This window comes from Mastigoproctus giganteus, chromosome 7 (genome assembly GCF_048544385.1).
Source record: "Mastigoproctus giganteus isolate SK-2022 chromosome 7, ASM4854438v1, whole genome shotgun sequence".
NCBI classification, from domain to species: Eukaryota; Metazoa; Arthropoda; class Arachnida; order Uropygi; family Thelyphonidae; genus Mastigoproctus; species Mastigoproctus giganteus.
In genome coordinates, this window is record NC_143581.1 from 42,978,071 (window position 1) to 43,001,158 (window position 23,088).

The following is a 23,088-nucleotide window of genomic DNA, read 5'->3' on the forward strand; positions in this document are numbered from 1 at the left end:
TTACCACCGAAACCTTCCATAACTGCTGCAAGAGGCACTCTCCCCGATCACTACTGAGCAGACTGTGTGCGCATGCCAGTAGTTATCGAGCTTGTGTTGCGTGTAGAGAGTTTTTTCACCACATGTCATTGATGATCGTTTTGAAGCATCGTCGGTCATACAGATTGAATAGTGATTTGTTATTGTGTCAGACAGGGTTTAAATGCATCGGAAAGAGATGAATGAAGCATATGGTATCCAGAATGACACACAAAAGTTTGTTCCAGCAATCAACCACTGGCTGACTAAAGGCAAATTCTGTGCATCTATTCTGCAATCATTCTTTCTCAGTCTGTAATTAAATTGGTAGGACAGCCTTTTTTAAATGGCACAAGACTTCTTAAATTGAATAGTGACGAAACTTGGATTTTTCACTACGATCCAGAGACAAAACAACAGTTGAGTGAGTGGAAGCATTCTGATTCACCAAGATCTAAGAAATTTCAAGCTTCTCGTTTGGCTGATAAACAAATGGTTCTTGTGTTTTTTGACATGAAAGGCATTCTTGTTGCACATTTTGTGCCTTATGGAACAACTATGAATAAGGAAGCATACTCTCAGGTTCTGGGAGTCAAACTTCGCTGCGCTATTTGTGAGAAATGTCAAGAACTTTCCGGTGTGAAGTGGTTTCTCCATCAAGACAGTGCCAGGCCCCATATGGCTAGTAATGTACAGCCAGTGATCACTGATATAAGTGCCAAGGTTCTGCCACATCCCCCTTATTTACCAAACTTAGCCCCGTGTGATTTCTTCCTATTGCCACTTCTGAAGAAAGCTCTGAAAGGGAAGCATTTTGCATCCTACAATGATGCTCGCAGAGCCACAATGGAAGCACTTCACAGTCTTTCAAAAAAATGGTTTGTAAGAAGCATTTAATGCGTGGGTAATGATGGTGGTGAAAGTGTGTAAAGTTCAAGGGAGTGTATTTTGAAAAGGAGAAATCCACAGAAGATTCAGATGATAAAAATTAAGATAAGATTTGCACTGGTCCGTGAATTAAATGATCACCTCCTTGTACTTTGCATTTGTCAAAGTTAAAATTAAATTGCTATTTCTCAGCTCATCTGCCTAACTTTATCAGATCCTGTTGTAGTAGCATACCATCATTACTATCATTGACCACCCTGCCAACCTTAGGATCATCTGCAAACTTGGACAATAAGCCTGATATGCTTAATCAATATCGTTAATAAGTATAGAGAACAACAATGGGTCCATCCCTAAACCTTGGGGTAACTCCACTAATAACATTAATCTACCAAGAGCAGTGTCATTGATAACCATTCTTTGTCTTCTCCTACTCAAAGATCCCTTTATGCGTAGCAGTAACTTTCCCTTAATGCCACTATTCCAATTTGTGCAGCAGTCTTTTATGTGCAACAGTATCAGACGCATTTCCTAAAATGCAAGCACAGTACAAAGGGTACTAGGAAAGTTTTGCAATATGACGCAACAATGAATCACAGGAAGCTGCATGTTGAGACATGTTCATACGTGCATAGTAGCCGCCGCGCCAAGTCGATGGGCTCAGTTATTCATTAGTAGTGAGAGTGTAAAGTGCTTGCGATGGCATCGTGGTCAAGAAATGAGATAAGGACAGTTTTGCGGTATAATTTCGTGCGTGGTTTAACCATAGACCAGTGCTTAGAAGAAATGACTCTTGCACTAGATGATGATTGTCCACATCGTACAACGATATTCAGGTGGTATAGAGAATTCCAAAGGGGAAATTTCACTCTGGAGGATTCGGAGAGGCCGGGAAGGCCACGAACGTCAGTTACGGAGGAAAACGTTACTGCTGTGAGGAAAATGCTTGACGAAAACAGGCGAGTGACCTACCAACAGATAGAGGATACTTTGGGCCTAAATGCACCAGCAATTCGTTCAATTCTGCAAGATCATTTGCACGTGAAGAAACTTTGTTCTCTCTGGGTGCCGCATCAACTGACTGAAGAGCAGATGACACAACGTGTGACTTGGTGCCGGGAGATGTTAAAAAAGTTTGATAAGGGACAATCTCGGTATGTGAACAACATCGTGACAGGTGACGAAACTTGGCTGTACTATTACGATCTGCCGACCAAGGCTCAAAACAAAGTTTGGGTCTTTGATGATGACGACACACCCGTAATTGTCAGAAAATCCCGATCTGTAAAGAAGAAAATGATAGCTGTATTTTTCAAATCGAGTGGAATTGTGGAACGTGTCGTTTTGGACACGCAGAAGACAGTCACAGCTAAGTGGTATACTGAACAATGCCTGCCTAAAGTCATTGGATCTATGAAGAACCTGCGGCCAAAGTCAAGAACGGACACCTGGTACCTCCATCACGATAATGCTGCAGCTCACCGCGCCAAAGCCTGCACTGAATATTTGACCACGACAGGACTGAAACTTTCTCGAGCACCCTCCCTACAGTCCAGACCTTGCTCCCTGCGACTTTGCACTGTTCCCGCATGTGAAAATGAAGCTAAAAGGGAGGCGGTTTTCCAGTAATGAGGACCTTCTACGGGCTTGGGACAACGAGTGTGCTTTACTCCCTAGTGAAACTTGGCAGAACTGGTTTCGGAGGATGGAGAGGTGTATTGAATGTAGAGGAAATTACTTTGAAAAAATTAAATAAACAAAGCTGTATTGCAAAACTTTCCTAGTACCCTTTGTATATAATATGAAAATTAATTTTTACACTCAGTTCCTTTGTGACTGCATTGCAGTATCTACTCAAATTGGCGAGCCAAGATTTCTTCCCCTTATCAAACCCAAGCTGTTTGTGAAGTATACACTGTAATTACAGTCCTGTCTAGATGGTCCTGCATTACTTCTTTAACCAGTGACTCCATTATTTTCCCTGGAACAGAAGTTAAGCTAACAAGTCTGTAATTACTTGTTATCCTCTGATTCCCCTTTGTGAATTAGGGATGCATTTAGATGCCTGCAGGGATTTGCCCTGAATCCAAAGATGCTCTCATAATTATAGGTAGGGGTTTTGCTTACCTCCTTTGCTGTCTCCCTTAATATAATTGGATGGATCCCATCTACCCCAAGTGCCTTTCTTATGTTTAACTTCAACAATTTCTCTTCCACTTTGCTCTCAGTTATTACAAAATCATTTAGCTCCCTGTTAGAGTTTGATAAACTCTAAGCATTCACTAACATTCACTAAAATCTAGCATTCACTTCCCAAAATTATTCTTCATGCGTATGTAAGCGCAAAATACTTATTCAGTTTTTCACCAACTGAGCAGGATCATCAAAAGTTGAACCATCAGTGTCAAGTGGACCAATGTGATTCATCCCCTTCTAGTGTTTACATAAGTAAAGAAGTTTTTGTTGTTTTCCTTTGCATTCTTTGCCAAAGATTTTTCGCAATCTGCCTTGGCTTGCCTAACCTCCTTTGTGACTTGATTGTCGACTGGTTTATATCTACCATAGGCTTTCTGTAGCACATGATAATTTGTATTCAATCCATGCATTTTTCTTCTTTGCCATGTGTCGCATTGGTTCATCTTTGAGGTCTAAGCCCCAAACAGCATTTCTTAATTGCTATGAAAAGCCTAGTAGCTTCTACAATTATTTCCTTGATTGCTTCCCATTTAGAAAATGTTGGTAACATCATTAGTTGGTCCCACTGTATAGATTTCAAAAATCAGTGAAACTATTGTCTCCTTTCCAAAAGCAAAAATCCATCCTTTTCTTTACCCTTGATGGTAGTTACTTCTTTAAGTAAATTCCACAGTGTGCTGTAATGACTTCTACTTAGTGGACTTTTTTATTTGCAGATTCATACTGCATGAAGAATCACTGCTGATAATCAGGTCAAGAGTATTGCTCTCTCTCTCTCTCTCTTGTTTCTCTAACATGCTGTTGTAGAAAAGTCATTGATTGGCACAGAGGTTAATTTCTCAGGCTCTCCAAGTGTTAGGTGTTGAACACACTGCACAAGATATGAATACATGCCTTCTTTAAACAATGTTCTCCGTACTCTTGATTGGTAAATACTGAGACACATGGCTATCCTTCACATACTAGCATGAGGACCACACTATACTGCCTCGATGATGTTCTCTTCAACCACATCTTATTGAACAGCATCTGTGGGATGTGAAAGCTGGAAGTGAGCCTGTATCTCACAATGTTTGATAAACTCAGATAATAACTTGTCGATTGGAACTTTGCAGGTCAGAAAATGTTAATGGTATTCAGCAACATTGCTTTCATCTCAAAATTCATAAACATGCACTATATTCAGCACTTGTAAAAGGCATCTTTAAAGTAACAATGTAACACTGATTTGCACATTTCATCAGGATATGTTTATTGGAGGTCGTGCAAATTTAGGAATTATGAGCGTGATTTGAGTTGCTAGGAATTTGGAAACATTACCTAACTCCATAATTATTCAGAATCAGATCCACATTCACACAAATTTTGTTACTCAAAATTACCTCAGAAACCAGCCCCTAAAGTTATGCTATATCTTCTTGAATCACCCTGTGTGCACCCATTAACAAATGTACATGAATACTTTTCCATAATTATTCAGAATCAGATCCACATTCACAAAAATTTTGTTACTCAAAATTACCTCAGAAACCAGCCCCTAAAGTTATGCTATATCTTCTTGAATCACCCTATCACCCTGTGTGCACCCATTAACAAATGTACATGAATACTTTTATAATTACAACATATTAAAAAAGTTCATTCATAATAAAATTATAATAAAAATAGCTAAATGTGTGCTATATATTATACAACTGAAGATGGGAGAGATGGGGGTAGCTGAAATTACTTACATGATAATTGCACTACTGTAAGTAAAATGCACTGCTCTAATGGAGAAGTATATTGCTGTTTTATTTAAAGTGTTTGCTGCTTGAGTTTATGGCCAAAGCTTATGCTATGAGTGCTATATAACACTACTATACTTGGAGGGAAAAGCATATGGGCCTTACATTGCCTACCTGCCCACCACTGAAATTCCAAATAGGATTGAAACTAGAGTGTGGGTAGTAGTGGTAATCAGTTTTAGTAAAACAGCACTTCTCCATTAGAACAGTGCTTTTATTTTGAATAGTAGTGCAATACCAAGGAAGCTCTAACAGAGTGCCTCCACAATGTGAGATAGGTCTACTAAGCTGCAAACTTAGTTTGCTTAGTACTGTGTACGAAATGTGGCTTCGCCCTCTAAGTTCAATAGTGTATAATTTTTTGTAAATATTTGGAAATTCCTCACTGCCTTGGATCTAGCCGTTAAATAGATCATATATCAATAACTTCTGAGAAGTTTTACTCACCAGTTGATAAATTCAACTCAGCTATGGTAAATGGATTTTATATTAAATTGAAGGAAAATGAAGTGATTGACTATGTCATTTTATTTTATTTCTTTCATTTTTCCAGAATTCTAGACATGCAATTTCAGATGGCTTCTCAAATTGAATCACAACCTTTTAGAAGCATATTCTTGGTGATGGTGACTCCTTGATGGCAGTGTATGCTACCATGAAACTAGCCATAATTTGTGCAGAATTTTGTCAAAAGGGAATTTTTTCATGTGTACTTTATTTCTACTTGATACGCCCACTCTGTAGCATAAAAAATTCTATTAGTGTTGTTATTATTAATCAATTTATTTATATCAGTTTCAGAATGTCAGATGTGTCTTCAAATGAGCACTTAACTACTATTCATGTACCAGAAAATCATGTTATTGAAGGTGAGTAGAGTATGTGTCTAAGTTAGTAATTAATTAATTTTAAGCTCAGTAATACTATGCTATACTAAAGTAACATTTAATTTTTTGTTGCTGGCACTTTTCACATATAATCTGATAGTATTAAAGCTAAATTGTTAACAATAAAATTACTTAAAACAGTATTTTCTGTGGTGTTTTGGTAATGTTTCTGCCCCATTCATCAAAGAGACTGGAAAACTGCTCTTATTTCATCAGGTTGTGCTTCAAAAAACTGTCGTATATGGAAAATATTATTCTATACCACCATATCATGGTAAATGTAGGGTCAGAATTTTCATGCTTGGTAGTTTGTTAGATTTTTGAAGCAAAACCTGCATAACTTATAGTTGAGCAATTGAAATAACTGCCAAATATAAATAGCTTATACATATTATATTTGAACACTGGTTTGTAGATGATACAAACGTTGGCAGGGTGGTTAACAGCAGTCATCAGGGTGAGCTTCTGCAACAAGTTCTAGGAAAATTGTGTTTATGGGCTGAGAAATGGCAGTTGAATTTTAACATTGACAAATTCAAGGTACTGCATATGAGTAGCAGTAACTTATCAACTGTGTGGTACTACACTCGGTAGTGGAGAATGAAAATGACCTAGGGATAATTGTGCAGTCAGACATGAAATTCTCTGAGCAGTGCAGACATGTTGCCAGGACAGCTCATGGGGAACTTCTTCCTTTTTGTGTTGTGCAGGCATGAACTCCTCCTTGGAACGACTTCTCTTCATTGTCTAGGGGATGCTTGCTTGTGAGGAAGAAGAAATAAGTGATGCATGGTTCCATTTGTTGGAAATACATCTTGTGGAAAATCAATGATAATCAGAAACTTTCCTAGCAGGGATAAGGAGGTGATTATCCCCTTGTATATGGCCATGTATAAGGTATGACATAAGCCATTGAAAATTAGAATAGATGATACACAATGTTTAGGGGTGTAGACTAGCTAAAAAATATTTGAACTTACATTTTACTAAATAAATTGTAAGTGCAAACTAGATGTAAGGAAACAGAATAGTTTTATTTTGGTTTGATATTTTAGATCAGAAATATTCTTGGGCAACTCATAAAAATATTACACATGCACCATTTACATTAAATATAAAATTATCATAGAATGAGAAAACATAAACTTAAAAAACTTAGCTAATGATTATAGATGAAAGGGTGTGATTATGGAGCCTTGTGGCTAGCTTTGAGAGTGGACTCTGCTTCTTTATAACTTCCTTTTTTGTGTTGTGCAGGCATGCATTCCTCCTGGGAATGACTTCTCTTCATTGTCTAGGGGATGCTTGCTTGTGAGACAGAAGAGATAAGTGATGCATAGTTCCATTTGTTGGAAACACATCTTGTGGAAAATTGTGACTGATTGCACAACTTTTCCAAGTAGCAAAATTAAGGGCTGCATCTTTAGAACTGTGTTTTTTGAATCTGTGATACTGCAAATTGCAGCATCTGAAGACTAGGTTCCTGCAACATCTGTATTGAGGTGTTTAAGGCTTTGAATGGATTGAGTAAGCTCAGTGCTGATGGAATTCTTCTTCTTGCTCAGACTACACATGAGGGGCATATATACATGTATATATAGGAGAATGTGCCAACAAAGAGAGGAATTTTGACCCATTAAAGGTAGCGGAAAGGCTGGATGCCATCCATTAAAAGAATTCTATACTAGCTAAAACAATGAATATCGACTAAGACTAGTAAGTGATCTAATTATCCATAAGAAAATGAATTTGTAAAAAGAACTATGTACTCTGAACAAAGCAATTTATAATAATTTTTAATAAAAATGAATGTAAATTGTTTTCTAGAAGCTACATGTTTACTAAAATTTGTGTTATTTATTAAAAGTTATGATTAAAGAGGCTGTGCGCTCTGGATTCATTCTGGATCCCTCATCTCTAAGGTAAAAACACCTGTCCCCACCTTACTACAAAGCGGATTGGTCTACCGCATCTCTTGCCGTGACTGCACTAGCTGCTACATCGGGGGAAACTGGGAGACGGCTCGAAAAACGCTTTTCCGAACACAAAAGAGCAATCCGCTTAGCGGATGTGGAGCACTCAGCTATTGCTGAACATGTTTGGGCAACCCACCACGACATTGACCCACATCGCGATGTCGTGATTGTGGATAAGTCCCGCCACTATCACCGACACGCCTGGTTGGAATCGTTGAACATCAAATGCTCCAATACCTCAGTCAACAGGAACAGTGGATGTCAAGTCCACCCTATCATCGAAACAGCAATCCTGACTATTGACAAACGCTGGCAACGTCCGCACGCATTACAGCCACAGGCTTCAACAACCAACAGTTAATTATGCACTTCACGTACATTGGCAATACACGTCCTCATGCTTCATTCTTAACTGTCAGTTTAACTGAGGAAGGTTGACAAAACAATCGAAAGCTTTTTGTTTGCATGTATCTAATCTAATATATGTATATTTCCCATTATTAAACTTGTCAAAATGTATTTTTGTATCCGTTTTTGCTCTGTGTTACAGTAATTTTAGTTTCATTATTAAAAGTTAGTTGATAAGCATGTACAATGATAATTAATAAAGAATGAATACGCAACTATTAATAGTAAATTTCATTTTTCTGAATTATTGAAACTGGATACATCAGCCTCTGCATAGCAAACACCTCTGTATAGTGGACACTTTCTTCTGACCCAGTGGTGTCTGTTCTATAGAAATTTCACTGTATTTGTATTAGTAATGGCAAATGATGTGAGAAAGCAAGCTGGTACATCAGTCAAAGGTGGGGGGAACTTACCAGTCTCATATGGCTATCCCCTCTGGTAATTTGCCTAATTCTTCTTTAAATCTATTTAAACTACCCACTTTGCCACACCAGGTAATTTTTTGTTCCAATGATCAATCACCCTCTGGCTGAAAGCAAATTTTTGCACATCTACCCTGCAACCATCCTTTTCAAATTTAAGTATGTATTCTTATGTATTGTCTGAGAAAGAGTAAGGATGCTATCAGTATTTAGTGTGCTCAATCCTTTTAATACCCTAAACACTTCAGTTTAGGTCTCCTTGCAGGTGCCTAATTTCTAAGTACTGCAATTTGCAGAAATGAAGTCTTTCATTGTAAGATTTTTTGTCCTTGACTAATCTCACTCCTTTTCTGTCCTTGACTGATCTCACTCTCTTCTCTGCACTCATTCTAACAAATTCACAGTCTTCTTAAAATAAGGCTTCCAGACTTGTATGTGGTACTCAAGATGTGGCTTAATCATTACCTTATACAATGGAATCACCTGCTGGCAAAATCCCTGTATATCATTGACAGAACTCCATGAGCTGTCCTAGCAACCTCTCTGCTGTACTGTTCAGAAAATTTCATGTCAGCCTATTTAGTTACCCTTGGTCTCATTCATTTTCCACCACTTTAAATGAGGTACCACCCAACTGGCAGGTTATTTTAGGATTACTGTTTCCAATATGCAGTACCTTTCTTTATCAATATTAAACCTCAGTTGCCACTTTTCAGCTCATCTTTCTGATTTTTCTTGATCTTGTTTCAGTAGTAGCCCTTTATTCCTATCCTTGACTACCCTGCCAACCTTTGTATCTGCAAACATAAGACAATAAGCTTGATATGCCTTTATCATTAATAAATATTGAAAAACAGTAAGGGGACCCTGCACTGAACCCAAAGAAATTCCACTAATAACATTAATCCAAGAAGAGCATTGCCCATATGTAATCACCTGCTGTCTTTTGCCACTCAACCATCCCCTTATCCATGACAATAACTTTCCCCCAATGCAACACTGCTCCAATTTGTACAGCAGTCTTTCATGTGAAGCAGTGTCAAAGGCATTACTGAAATCTAAGTATATGATGCTGAATTATTTTTGCATCCAGTTTCTTTGTTACTGCATCATAGTGGCTAATCAGATTGGTCAGGCAAGATCTCACCTTGCTGTGCAAGTCCGTGCTATGATTTTAGACATTCCTGTATAGATAATCATGCAATAGTCTTTAGTCATCTATTCCATTATTTTCCCTGGAACAGAAGTCAATCTTAGGTCTCTGATTACTCACTTCACCCTTTGATCATCCTTTGCGAATGGGAGAGACATTGCATATCTCCAATCTTAGGGACTTCCCTTGAATGCAAGGATGCTGTCATAGTTATTACCAAAGGTTTGTTTACCTCTTTTTTTGCTGCTACTTTTAATATAATCAGATAGATTCTATCAGCCCCAGATGCCTTATTTACTTTTAGCTTAACCGATTTCTCTTCCAATTTCTTCTCTGTTATCACAAAATAATTTAGCTACTAGTTATAACTGGATATAATTCTGGCATTCTCATTCCTAAAAAAATTTTCATGTATGAATGTAGATGCAATATGTTTATTCAGTTTGTCAGCAATCTGTTTGGGATCATCTGTAGTCATGTCTACTGGCCAATGTTGTTCACCTCTTTCCTTTTAGTGTTAACATAAGCAAAGAATTATTTTTTATTTATTCTGTTTTTCACAAAACAGAAAGGAAGCAGTTTCTTTAAATAAAATTATTGTTAATTTTAAAATTATTTGTAAATATTATTGTTTTAGAATTTAATATTTTTAATTTTTAGTAGTGGAATTCACTTGGAGGCTGCACTGCATATTCCAAAGGGCTATGAATTTCTTGGAATTAGAAATTGTATATGGTGTATATTTCATCACTTTAGATATAATTTGCTTCCTTGCATCATTTTGACAATACTGGCACTAATTAATAATAGTGAAGACACACACACACACACATACTTTTATTATGTTAGACTTTCAACTGAAGTCTATGTACTGACTTCTTACTTTATGCATGTTTAAATTACGTGAATTTAAAATAATGCACGACATCTAAATTTACGGAAAGGGCCACGAGAAGCTAGCGCGATAGCATGCCATTTTCTCATTTTGTTTTGATGAAGATTGTCTATTGGAAGTGCATATATATATTTTTTTTTCTTTTGTGCTTATTTTTAATTATTTTGTTTTTATTATTACCCTTATGGCCTTGACCATAACCTCGACGAACCAGGTTTATATCGGGGAGGGGAATACCTGATCGCACTTATATTTCCATTGCTGAAAAGACTTTTGGCTTTAAGTCTGTGAAAGATCGGCGAACACTTCTGTTTGGTTCTAATATGAAGGGTCCTAAACTGAAACCTGTGTTTATTTACCACTATCAAAACCCTAGTGCCCTTAAAGGTCACTAGGTTTTGATACTGTCCTGTCTACTGGTATTCAAACCCTAAAAGGTTTGATGGCTGCTGTTATCTTGGATCTCAGTTACAACCAGAATTGGATGTGTATTGCAAGGCAGAAGGAATTCCGTTCAACATCTTACTCATTCTTGATAATGCCACAAGCCATTCCACCCAGTATTGTTGACATCTGTTCCAATATCAATATATATATATATTTTTTCCTCGCAAATACAACCTCAATACTCTAGCCTATGGACCAACATGTGATTAAATCTTTTAAGGCTCAGTATTTAAAGTGCATTCTGGCTGATCTAATTGACAAGACAGACCATGAACAGATGAGTGTGCAGTAATATTGGCAAGCCTTCAATATAGAAGGTGCTTTAAAATTCATTGATGCTGCATGGCTTGAAGTTCCACATAACTGTATTCAAAGTTCATGGCATAAGTTATGTCATGGTATAAGTTAAGTCTTAGCAACTCTTTCAGTTTTGATGATGTCATTATTTTATTTTTTATATATTTTTTAATAACTTCTTGAATTTTTAAGCCTTGTTGAGTAAAGGAACATATATTCTACTGTTATTAGTAATATCTTGATAACTTTCCCATTATTGAAGCTTTTAAGCGCTTTTATTTTAAAACAATTTTAAAATTGTTTTACTTACATAGTTTTCAAAGTTATTCATTTGTTTTCCATATTTATGCAGGAAGTAATGTTCTTACCGCTCCATCTGATGTTCTGGTCCCAACAGAAGTCTTAGTTGTTCGCCAGCCATGTGGAATTCTTGGTTCAAATAATATTTATGGTGATCAACCAGTGGAAGTACTAACAGTAGACGGAAACTATATTGTGGCTCAATTTACAAACAAGTGTAATACAAGTAATAAAGCTCTGCTGAAGTTAGCAACTCCAAGGTCTGATGAGCTTGATAATCCATCGTTTGATGATAAACTAAAACCTAAACGGAGAAAAATTGATTCTTCCACAATAGAAGGAGAGAACTTAAAGGTATTATAATGATTAGCAACATTAAACATTATTTAAAACTGTTCAAATTTATTTTCCTTCGTAATGACTATTGGCCTCATCGTATTATTTTATTCAAGCTTTCAAATTACTTCTTCCCTCTTCAATGACAACCAAGGATCGGATGTGTACACTTCTACCTCCTTGCGCTTATTTTAAATTCTGTTTTTCTTCATTTCCCCCCTTAGTTTCTTAGCTAATAATTCAACCTAAATACTAACTACCTCTTCTCAATATACCACTGCAGATTTATTCAAGGTGAGTACAGTTTTTTAAGCAATTGCTATTCTATTATTAGTCCACCAATACGGTATTATAAGATTTCTAATCTTTTATATTGTCAAAATGCTACTTTTACCAGACTTTTATATTTAATACATATTGAAAACACTTAAAAAGGACAGTGTGGTAAAAAGTCCACTAAACACTCCTCTCATTTTAAAAACTGATCTGTGACGGGTCAGATTTCATTTCTTTGATTTTCTTGTAGATCCTTCTATTTCACAATCCCTCTTCAGCATCCAGCAATAGTCAGCCAACACGTTGACTTTCCATCTCCCCTGGTACCTCATCTCCATGTCTTTAATGTCTTGGTGAAACCTCACACCCTGTTCTTCACTAACACTTCCTAGATTTTCTGGGACGTAGTCGATGTGAAAGTGTAAAAAAATGTACCTTGACATGCATGTTGCAGTCCGCTTCTTGAAATTTTCCAGCATATTTTCAACTATATTCTTGTAAACTGGATCCTTGTTCCCTAAGAAGTTCTCAAAAACAGACCTAAAGTTAATCCTTGCCTGTTTTTCTCTTTTATTCATAGTTCCCACAAAATCTTGGTCCCTCGTCAGTTTGTGAATTTGAGGTCCAACGAAAATACCTTGTTTTAGCTTCTCTTGGGACATTCCTGAGGTAAAACTTTCATAAACTATTTCATAAAACCAGTTTCATGTGCAAGGAGGAGTTTTGGGGGTCTACCAGTGGTTTATGAACTGTGTTCTTTGATCTAAGCAACAGACTGCTCCTCTTTGGCCAAATCTTGATGTCCCAATGCTTACTCTTTGCCAAACTGTCCCACTTGTAAAAAAGTAAGGCATTTTTGTGTAGCCAGATTGTTGCACAAGTAATATGCCTGTCACTTTAATCAGCACAGGCCAACCAACCATGTTCTTCATACTTAACATTTGTCAACAACTCCTTCAAGTTCTCATATGTTTCTTTCAAATGCATAGAGTGAGCTACTGGAATTGACCCATATTTATTTCCGTTGTGGCAACACATGCCTTATAGACTCCTCTTTGATGAGACAATAAAAAGTCTCCACTGTGTAGGATGTAACTAATTCATAAATAGTTCATTAAGTCATTTATATTACTGCAAAAAACCATAGAATTGTTCTCAGAAAAGTAGGGGACTATTTCTTGTTCTCTGTGTCAGTACTGTGAGAAAAACATCCCATTGTGCTAGAAGATTTTTTGACTTAAGTCTAGAACCAAAGAGTTCTGCAGATTCCTTTGGTAAATTTAAATCTCTCACCAAATTATTGAATTCATACTGTGAAAACAGTTGAGGGCTGGATCAATGCCTCTGGGCATGTAGACTTCAGAAGCTTTATTTTCAGCACTCTCTGCTGCTACAGATGTGTAGAGGATAGAACATTCTCCAATATAAGTGGAGGACATGGAATCACCAGGCTATCTCCATGTGGGAATGGTCTAATGGCAGATGGAATATTAGGATATATGATGCCCTTCTTACTCTTTGCCTTGTATCCCTGTACATTAACTAGCAAATGTAACAGTCATCACAGTGGTTTGTAGGCTCCCTCTGAATCATGGGACTTGCAAATGGCATAGCTTTCCTTTTGCCATTTTTCTACAATCTCAATGCTTGAACACAAATGGCAAACTTTATGTGGAGCCCATTGTTTATCTTGGTCACTGAGTTTCACTCCAAAATAAGCACAATACACATTTTTTACAAATTCTGTAATATCTTGTCTTTGCTTGAGGATTACACAAACATTTACTCCTAACTTAATACATTCAATAACATAACTCATGAAGTCAATTTAAGTGATTTATGAAAAACGGTATGTGATAGGAAAAAAATAACATTTCTGAAGTCACCATAAAAAAACTGAGTTAAAAGCAGCTATTATTTTGCAATTATAGAAAACCACGCGAGTAGTGAATTCGTACATTTTCTATAATAATTGCGTAGGTATGAACGGATTACAACATCAGTTTTGTGAATGGTTTTATTCCAAAATAAACCTAGCAGATAATACTGTGTTAAGTGATTAGACAGTTTTCCACCTGGATGGATATGTAAACTGCTAGTGCACTTTGCACAGGGTGTCACTGTTAAAGCATGTGACCAAACTAGCATGAAAGAGAGAGAGAGAAACAGTGTGGTGCAGTAATGCATGGAAACTATTTTGTGGATAATAGTCCCGGAAAGAATAATGAATGCTAAATGATATTTTCAGTTGCTGCATTATGTTGGAATCATGTTTAGTTGCAGTCAGTTTTATTTTCAGCAGGACAGAGCACTACTTAACTTCAACTGTGAAGCCAGTGTGACATCTGGCTACCAGGTCCAGTCCTATGTAACAGTTAGATTGAGTAGTCCTCTGTAGCTGAGTGGTCATAGCAGGAGTGCAGTGGCACACACTCTTTGAGTAGACCAGGGTTCAAGCTCCTGGCTGCTAAATATGGTCGATCTGCCAATCCGCACTGGACCAGCATGGCAGATTATGGTCCATTTCCCTCAACATAAATTGTTGAGGAGGCTTCCATCACCATGGCCCTCCTCCTCTGTCATCGACACCTGTACTTGGATGTGGGATATCATTGCATTTCATGCTCTACCCACTTCCATGGAGATATTTCCCCTGTTCTATCCTCTACCCATCTCTATGCATCCTTGTCTGGCCACAAGTTCTTTGGTTATGTGAGTATACCTGAATCCATGCCAGAACACACATGCATACAATACAGAACACACACTACACTCACAATATGAAATGCATTGGTACTACTCCATTCCCCTCAATATACTTAATAAGGATGGGTTAATCCTCCATCTACCTGGATAGGTGTTTGGGCTGGTACTACCCTCTTCCCATCTGTCTCTTCACTAGAAGTAGGTGCCCAGCTAACATACAGTTCCAGGCATGTATGATGTTCTTTGGGGTGTGCCTCAAACTTTCTACCCAACTACTTCATGTTCAATCTCCTACTTATTTGCACTATAAACCCCAGGACCCACCTGTTTGTATTATTCCCATTTCAACTTTTAAAACCATTTTTTTTTTTTTTTTTTTTTTTTTTTTTTTTTTTTTATGTGTAAATATCTTTGGTGGCACTAAATTTTGGAAAAGTAAAATCAGTTTGTCACAATTTTATGACGTGGAAATTTCTCTGTTTCATAACAAAGAAAAATGGAGTTGGGAGAGGAGATCGTGCAAAGGATCATGGGAGGTGATCTTTGATGTGCTCAGAGCTGGCATAAACCAGCTGGTGGCAGAAAAACGTTTTTGATTTTGGGCATACCACTTAGGTGGCATTGGACCAACCATTGCCACCCATGGTAGAAACGTTTTGGCAACCAGAGAAATGGATACCTTGCAAAATTTAAAGTAAAGTAAAGCATTTAAAGCAAAGGATCCTGAGAGTTGATCTTGGATGTGCACAGAGCTGGCATAAACCAGCTGGTTGCAGAAAAACATTTATGATTCGGGGCATACCACTTAGGTGGCTTTGGACTAACCATTGCCACCTCTCACAGAAACCTTTTGGTAACTAGAGAAATGGATATTTTGAGGGTTGTGATCTTGGATGTGCTCAGAGCTGGTTTATGCCAGCTCTGAGCACATCCAAGACCATTACATTACATGCGCTTCAGCCTTAAGCGCATGTAATGCAGGCATTACAGTACCCATCTGTATTACTGAAGCGGTTGTATATTTCCATCAAGAGGCAAATCATAAATGTTTTTCTGCAACCAGCTGGGCCGGTCAAGAATATTTGAATTGGTTCACAACTGGGAGATAACATACTCCAAATTATGTGTATGAATAGAATCTTTTGCTTGTCATTGGCCATTTTCATTGAAGTTGCAGAAGTCCTCGTTGGTCATCAAGTTTTCGCATTTCTTTGCAATTGTGCTGTGACTGCAAAAATTGTAAAATTTTTGAAATGGGTCTTCTTCTCACAGTCATGTTACAAGGCTATGCAGGTCATTACTGCATGCTTTGTAGGGGTAAACGTCGTTCTTGTCTTGACACATCGTCTTACATATTTCAATCATTTTGCGAATGTCGAAGTCCAATTCATACAATTTACAATCTAGTATGAGCTCTTCATTGTCATCATAGATCTTGACATATTTCATCTCTGACAGTATCTCTGTTTCCTCATTGCAAAATGGGATGTGCGTTACCATCTCGCGCTTGTACTCGTTGAGATCCTGAGCCAAGTCATAGTTTCGATAGCGTATTATGCACATCGTTTCTTGCAGATCTCATAGCACTGCATGTGTAATTTGCGACAGAACATGAGAGAGTAACATGATCCAACAGTAATAGTATAAATACCTGTATTGTTGCAATCATACTATTCTGCAAATTGCTACAATCAAATGGGTAATTAGGCTATTGGCCTAACCTCTTCTAAACGTTGATTCGGTAGAGTAAGCAGCAGGTGTTAGCATAAATTACATTGTTCGTGATTTCGGTTCTAGCTGTTCGAAATTTAGTAGGTGTCGTCAAATACGTTTACACATAAAACATCTTTTTTCCCTTTCTTTCTAAGCTGGCCTTCCTTCCATTCCAGTAGGTGGACTGAGAGCAAGATTAAGGATATACCTGGCCTTCCTTCCATTCCAGTAGGTGGACTGAGGGCAAGATTAAGGACATACCTGGCCTGGCATCTCACATCTGGAATGAGAATCAGAAAGCTACCAATCCAGGTGATGACAAATTCCTGGCTATAAAGTGGTCAGACACAACACTAGCAACATGACATGACACACATCTGGTTAAGCTAAGCCGAGATGCTAATCATTACAGTGACATAGTAGTGCAATATGAGGGAACCCTTAGGAATCCTCTAGGCAAAAGACACAAATACATATAGTACACCCTAAAATCCAGGCATAATAGATGATAAGCTGTTTAAAATCCTTGATGATCGAGATCGTTCGGATTTGTATATTGCCAAAAATGAAGTTATGGTTTCATTCAGTGTGGATTCTCTAGTCATGTCTATTCCATTTCAGCAACCACCATTTCAGGTAATTGTTGTTTTTGCAACATAATTAAGAAATAAAGGTGCTACTTCAGTGCAGGTAATTGCAAAAAAACTGAAATAACTGGTATAAACAAGTGCTCACACATTTTCAACAGTTTTCATTATTGTCAGTTTGCTGAATCAAGAATCTTTGTGAATGTCTCTTCCTTCAGGAAATTGTTTGCACCACTTGAAAATTCGTATCTTTAATGGTACAGATGCCCCATTAGCTTCTTCTGACAATTCAAACTTTTTTTTTTTTAATGGTGACCCCAATTACTAGGTATTAGAACCTAATATTCTAGTTTTGTTTTAAAGGTTGAGAAGGAAAAAGACACTTATATTGGTATTGAATTTCTTTGTATTGTAATTTTCAGTAAATACAAATGAAGGTTGTTCCAAACAACAGAAGTAGAAGGGAAAATGATGAAGAGAAAAAGTTGTTTCAGTGGATTTTTAGTTGAATTGTAATTGAATGTTGACTAGTTCAGGCACATGTTCAGACTGGTTTGGAAGATAGATATGGAATTATAGATGCTGATTTAGAAGAACAGTGTCCGTGGAAATATCTATAGGAAAAGCTACATTGCTGAAACTGAAGGTCTTGGTGATAGAGAGTCGATTGAGGAATCATTAATTAACTTGACTGCCCTCTTTTGAATAGAGTATGGGAATTTAAGAGAAGTTTTAGGAAAACTATACCAGATGTGAAAACAGTGTTCCATGTTAGCCATTCCAGACCTCAGAACCAAAAATAAGCCAAAGCTATAAAACTGTTTTAGACCACTGCAGAAATTTGAAATTGTTCTCAAAAGTCTATATCATATTAAGCTGTGAAGCCTGCATTCAAGTTCAGGGATGCCTGAAATTTTGAGGAAAACTGTTATGGAATAGAAGTTTTCCCTCAATTTAACTATTAATTTTAGTAAATGCATACAAGGTATTTCACAACAATTATTTGAAGTGGAAGCATCTAATAACTTGGATGCAGGCGCAATAATGACTCTTTCACTCTTTAATTGGAATTAAATATTGGCATTATCACATATGTATATGTATAGTAAATAAATATAATGAATAAAGTGCTGGTCAAGACATCAAAGGCAGATATTGTTGTGATATCAGAGATGTGGTACCACACAGATATAAAGAATGCAGAATTTGAATTTGGGGAGTACAATGTGTACAGAAAGGACAAAATAAAAATGTGTTTATATTTCATGGTGGTCAGTGGGGGTTCTCCCATTTGCCACTGTAGTGTATGAGGCATGTGCCAATGCCGGCAGTGTGGGTAGAGTGGTGTGTTTGTTCTGTTGAGTGTTGTTTGCCAACTCCTGGCATCTTTGCAGGCATGGGGCATAAAACGAGTTTGTTCACTGCCCCCTGCCTCCTGTCCCTAGCCACGAGGAGGTGCTCCAGGGTGTACAGGGCATGCCAGGGTCACTGCCACTAGGTGGCAGTGATCACAGTGTACTGATGTGGGATTTACTTAAAGATGAAACTACGATCAGGGGTAAAGGGAAGGGGGTTTTGCTTTCATAAAGGTGACAGTGGTGGTCTCATACAGTTTTTAAATTCTATACTCTGAGACCCACTGATGATGTTACCAACAGCAGATTCTAAATTAGAATCATTCAAAGAAGTAATCTTGAAAGCTACTAGGCTTTTCATATGACCTAAGAAATGCTGTTCAACATTACAGTATAGATTTAGGCACAAATGGATGGCAGATGAACTAATGAGACTCGAGACACCAAAGAAAAATGCATGGGATGCATAAAAATTATCTGGCAATACAGAACCCTATGGTAGATATAAATTAGTCGGTAGTCAAGTTGCACAGGAGGTTAGGCAATTGAAGGCAGATTAAAAGGAATCTTTGGCAAGGGATGCAAATCAAAACAGCAAACATGTATTTACTTATGTAAACTCTAGAAGGAGGGGAATGAATCGGATTGGTCCACTTGATATTGATGGTTTGACTGTTGACGATCCTGCTCAGATAGCTGATAAATTGAATGAGTATTTTGCATCTACGTTCACACATGAGGAATTCTGTAGGGAAATAGAGGACAAAAGCTTTTTAAACACAAACAGTGAGCTAAATAATTTGGTAAAAACTGAAAGTATAGTGGAGAAGAAATTATTGAAATTAATGGGGTGGATGGAATCTATCTAGTTATATTAAAGGAGACGGCAACAGAAGTAAGCAAACTCTTAACCATAATTATGAGAGTTTGCTTGGACTCGGGGAAGGTCCCAATGCACTGGAGATGTGCAAATGTAACCCCAATTCACAAATTGGAATCAAAGGGTGACAGGAGTAATTACAGACCTGTTAGTTTAGCTTCCGTTCTGGGGAAAATAATAGAGTCACTGGTTAAAGAAGCATTGCAGGATCATCTTGACAAGACTGCAATAATAATTCAGAAAAAGCATGGGTTTATTAAGGGGAATCTTGTTTGACTAATATGATTGGATACTGTGATCTAGTCAAAAAGGAACTGGATGCAAAAAATAATTGCATCCAGTGATATCATATACATGTATTTCAGGAAAACTTTTGATACTGTTGCACATAGAAAACTACTGTATAAATTAGAGCACTATATGGCAATAAGGGTAGCTTGTTACAATGGATAAAAGGATGGTTGAGTGTGAGACGACAGAGAATGATAATCAGTGGAAACTGCTGTTTGTTAATTACATAATGGCAGTTTGTTACTGCAACAGGATCTAGAAAAGTTGGGGAGATGGGCTGTGAATTAGCAGCTGAAGTTTATCATTTACAAATGCAAAGTACTGCATATAGGTAGCAGTAATCCCAGAGTAACATACCGTGTGGTAATACACTCAGGGTAGTGGAGAATGAAAAAGACCTGGGGGTAATTGCACAGTCAGATATGAAGTTTTGTAAGCAGTGCAGACAGGCTGCCAGAGGAGCTCATGGGGTCTTGTCAATGATATACTAGAATTTTTCTAGCAGTGATAAGGAAGCGATGATCCTTTTGTATAAGGCAATGGTCAGCCCACACCTTGAGTACTGCATGCATGCATGTCTTGTCTCCTCATTTTAGGGAAGATGTGGATTGCCAGAACAAGTACAGAGAAGGGCAACGAGATTGGTGAGGGGAACAAAGGGGTGTTCTTACCAAGTAAGGCTTAAGTTTTGCAGATTGCAACATTTGAAGACTAAGCACCTGCGAGGCGATCTGATTGAGGTGTATAAGGCCTTGATTGGTTTGAGCAGGCTCAGTGCTGATGGGATTCTTCCTCTTGCTCAGATTATAAACCTAAATTGAGGAAGGACAATTATAGAATAGATGAATAGTAGTGAGGAAATTTGCCAGTGGGTAGCTGAATGCTGGAACAAATCACTGGTTAAAGAAGTCTTTTTACTGATGTTGTGGAAGTTGATAACTTAAATAAATTTGAGGAAGAACTGGTCTACAACCATTTGGAGTGAATGGATAGGTGAAATGGGGTGGGGTTTTTTTTTTTTTTTTTTTTTTTTGTCTGATGCTGTATAAGCTTGCTAATAAGCTTATGCAGCATCAGCCAAAAAAAAAAAAAAAAAACGCTCCCATTTCACCCCTCCGTTTGTTCCAAATACCTGCCCAGCTCAGACTTAAATTTATTTAGGCTATCAACTACCACACAAAGGATGGAAGTCTGTTCCACCAACCAACTACCCTGCTGGCTAAAGGCAAACTTCCGCACATCTGTCCTGCATCTGTCTTTCCTCAATTTGAATTTATGCCCTCTCAAATGATTATTCTGATCAAGAGGAAGAATCCCATCAGTATTGAGCATGCTCAAAACCATTCAAGGCTTCATACACCTCAATCAGATCACCTGACAGGTGCCTAGTCTCCAGACACTGTAATTTGCAAAGCTTAAGCCTTTCTTCGTAAGAGCAATGCTTTGTTCCATTCACTATTCTTGTTGCCCTTCTCTCTACTCGTTCCAACAGCTCTACATCCTTCTTAAAATGAGGCCTTCAGACCTGTATACAGTACTCAAGGTGTGGACTGACTATTGCCTTATACAAGGGGTTAATCACCTCCTTATCCCTGCTAGAAAAATTCCGGTATATCATTGACAAGACACCATGAGCTACTCTTGCAGACCATCTGCACTGCTCAGAAAACTTCATATCTGCCTGCACAATTACCCCCAGGTCCTTTTCATTCTCTACCACTGTCACTGTAGAACCACAGAGTTGATATGTTACTCTGGGGTTCCTGCTTTCCATATGGTGATTCCATAGCACACACTTCTTGATTAGCCCGGGGTTTGAGCCCGTGACCACCAAATACGGATAATGCGGAAAGGTCAGGGAATGACCATCGCATATCCCCGGAGCAATATGGCCTTAGTTGCTAATGCTCCTAAAAACCAAATAACAACAACAACAGCTTCCCATATGTAGTACTTTAAATTTGTCAATGTTAAACTTCAATTGCCACCTCTTAGCCCATCTGCTCAACTTTTCTAGATCCTGTTGCAGCAGCTTTCTGTCATTAGTGTCATTAACAACCCTGCCTAACTTCATATCATCTGCAAACCTGGACATTAAGCCTGATATACCATCATCAATATCATTTATAAATACAGGAAACAACAATGGACCCAATACTGAACCCTGAGGGACTCCACTAATAACATTAGTCCACGATGAGCAGTGTCCATTGATTACCACTCTCTGTCTTCTCCCACTCAACCATCCTTTTATCCATAGCAGCAATTTGCCTCAAATGTCACACTTCTCCAATTTGTGCAGCAGTCTTCCATGTGCAACAGTATCAACAGCCTTTCTAAGATCCAAATATATATCAAAGTTATTCCCTGCATCCAGCTCCTTTCTGACCACATCATAGTATCCAATCAAATTGGTCAGGCAAGACTTTCCCTTAATAAAACCATGCTGTGTCTGAGCTATAAATGAAGTCTTGCCTAAATGATCCTGCAGCATTTCTTTAACCAGTGCCTCCATTAATTTTCCTGGAATCGAAGTTAAACTAACAGGTCTATAATTATTTGTGTTGCCCTTTGATTCTCCTTTGTGAATTGGGGTCACATTTGCACATCTCCAGTCCATGGGTACCTCCCCTGAGTCCATGGAAGCTCTCATAATTATGGCTAACAGATTGCTTACTTCTTTTGCTGCCTCCTTTAATATAACTGGATAGATCTCATCCACCCCAGGTGCCTTTCTTGTATTTATCTTCAACAATTTCTCCTCCACTTTACTCTCAATTATTACAAGATCATCTAGCTCACTGCCAGTGTTTACTCCATCTATGGCATTCCCCTTCCTGAATAACTCCTCATGTGTGAATGTAGAAGCAAAATACTCATTTAGTTTTGTTAGCCACCTGAGCAGGATCATAAACAGTTGAACCATCAATATCCAGTGGACCAATCTGATTCATCACTTTCCTTCTAGAGTTTACGTAGGGAAAGAACTCTTTGCTGCTTTTCTTAGCATCCTTTGCCAAAAAATTCTCATAATTTGGCTTTGCCTGCCTAATCTCCTTTGTGACTTAGTTACACACCAGCTTATATCTATCATAGGCTTCCATGTCACCCATTGATTTTTATGTATCCCATACATTTTTCTTCTCTACCATATATCTCATTAGTTTATCTGACATGCATTTAGGCCTAAACCTTGAGCAATATTTCTTAGTTGGTATGTAAAGCCTAGTAGCTTCCAAGATAAGTTCTTTGAATGCTTCCCATTTT

The 23,088-nt window shown here is 37.8% G+C and overlaps 1 protein-coding gene across 1 annotated transcript in view; it reads left to right on the forward strand.

Annotated features, from left to right (window-relative positions):
- The window catches only part of LOC150082851 (protein BANP-like), a 175,395-nt gene that overhangs the window by 6,255 nt on the left and 146,052 nt on the right, over nt 1-23,088 (forward strand). The window contains exons 2-3 of the mRNA XM_090378299.1: nt 5,685-5,758; nt 11,730-12,031. Of these exons, the coding sequence (XP_090234425.1) occupies nt 5,692-5,758; nt 11,730-12,031 (369 nt within the window). The 5' untranslated portion in view covers nt 5,685-5,691. The remainder of the gene's footprint in view (nt 1-5,684; nt 5,759-11,729; nt 12,032-23,088) is intronic.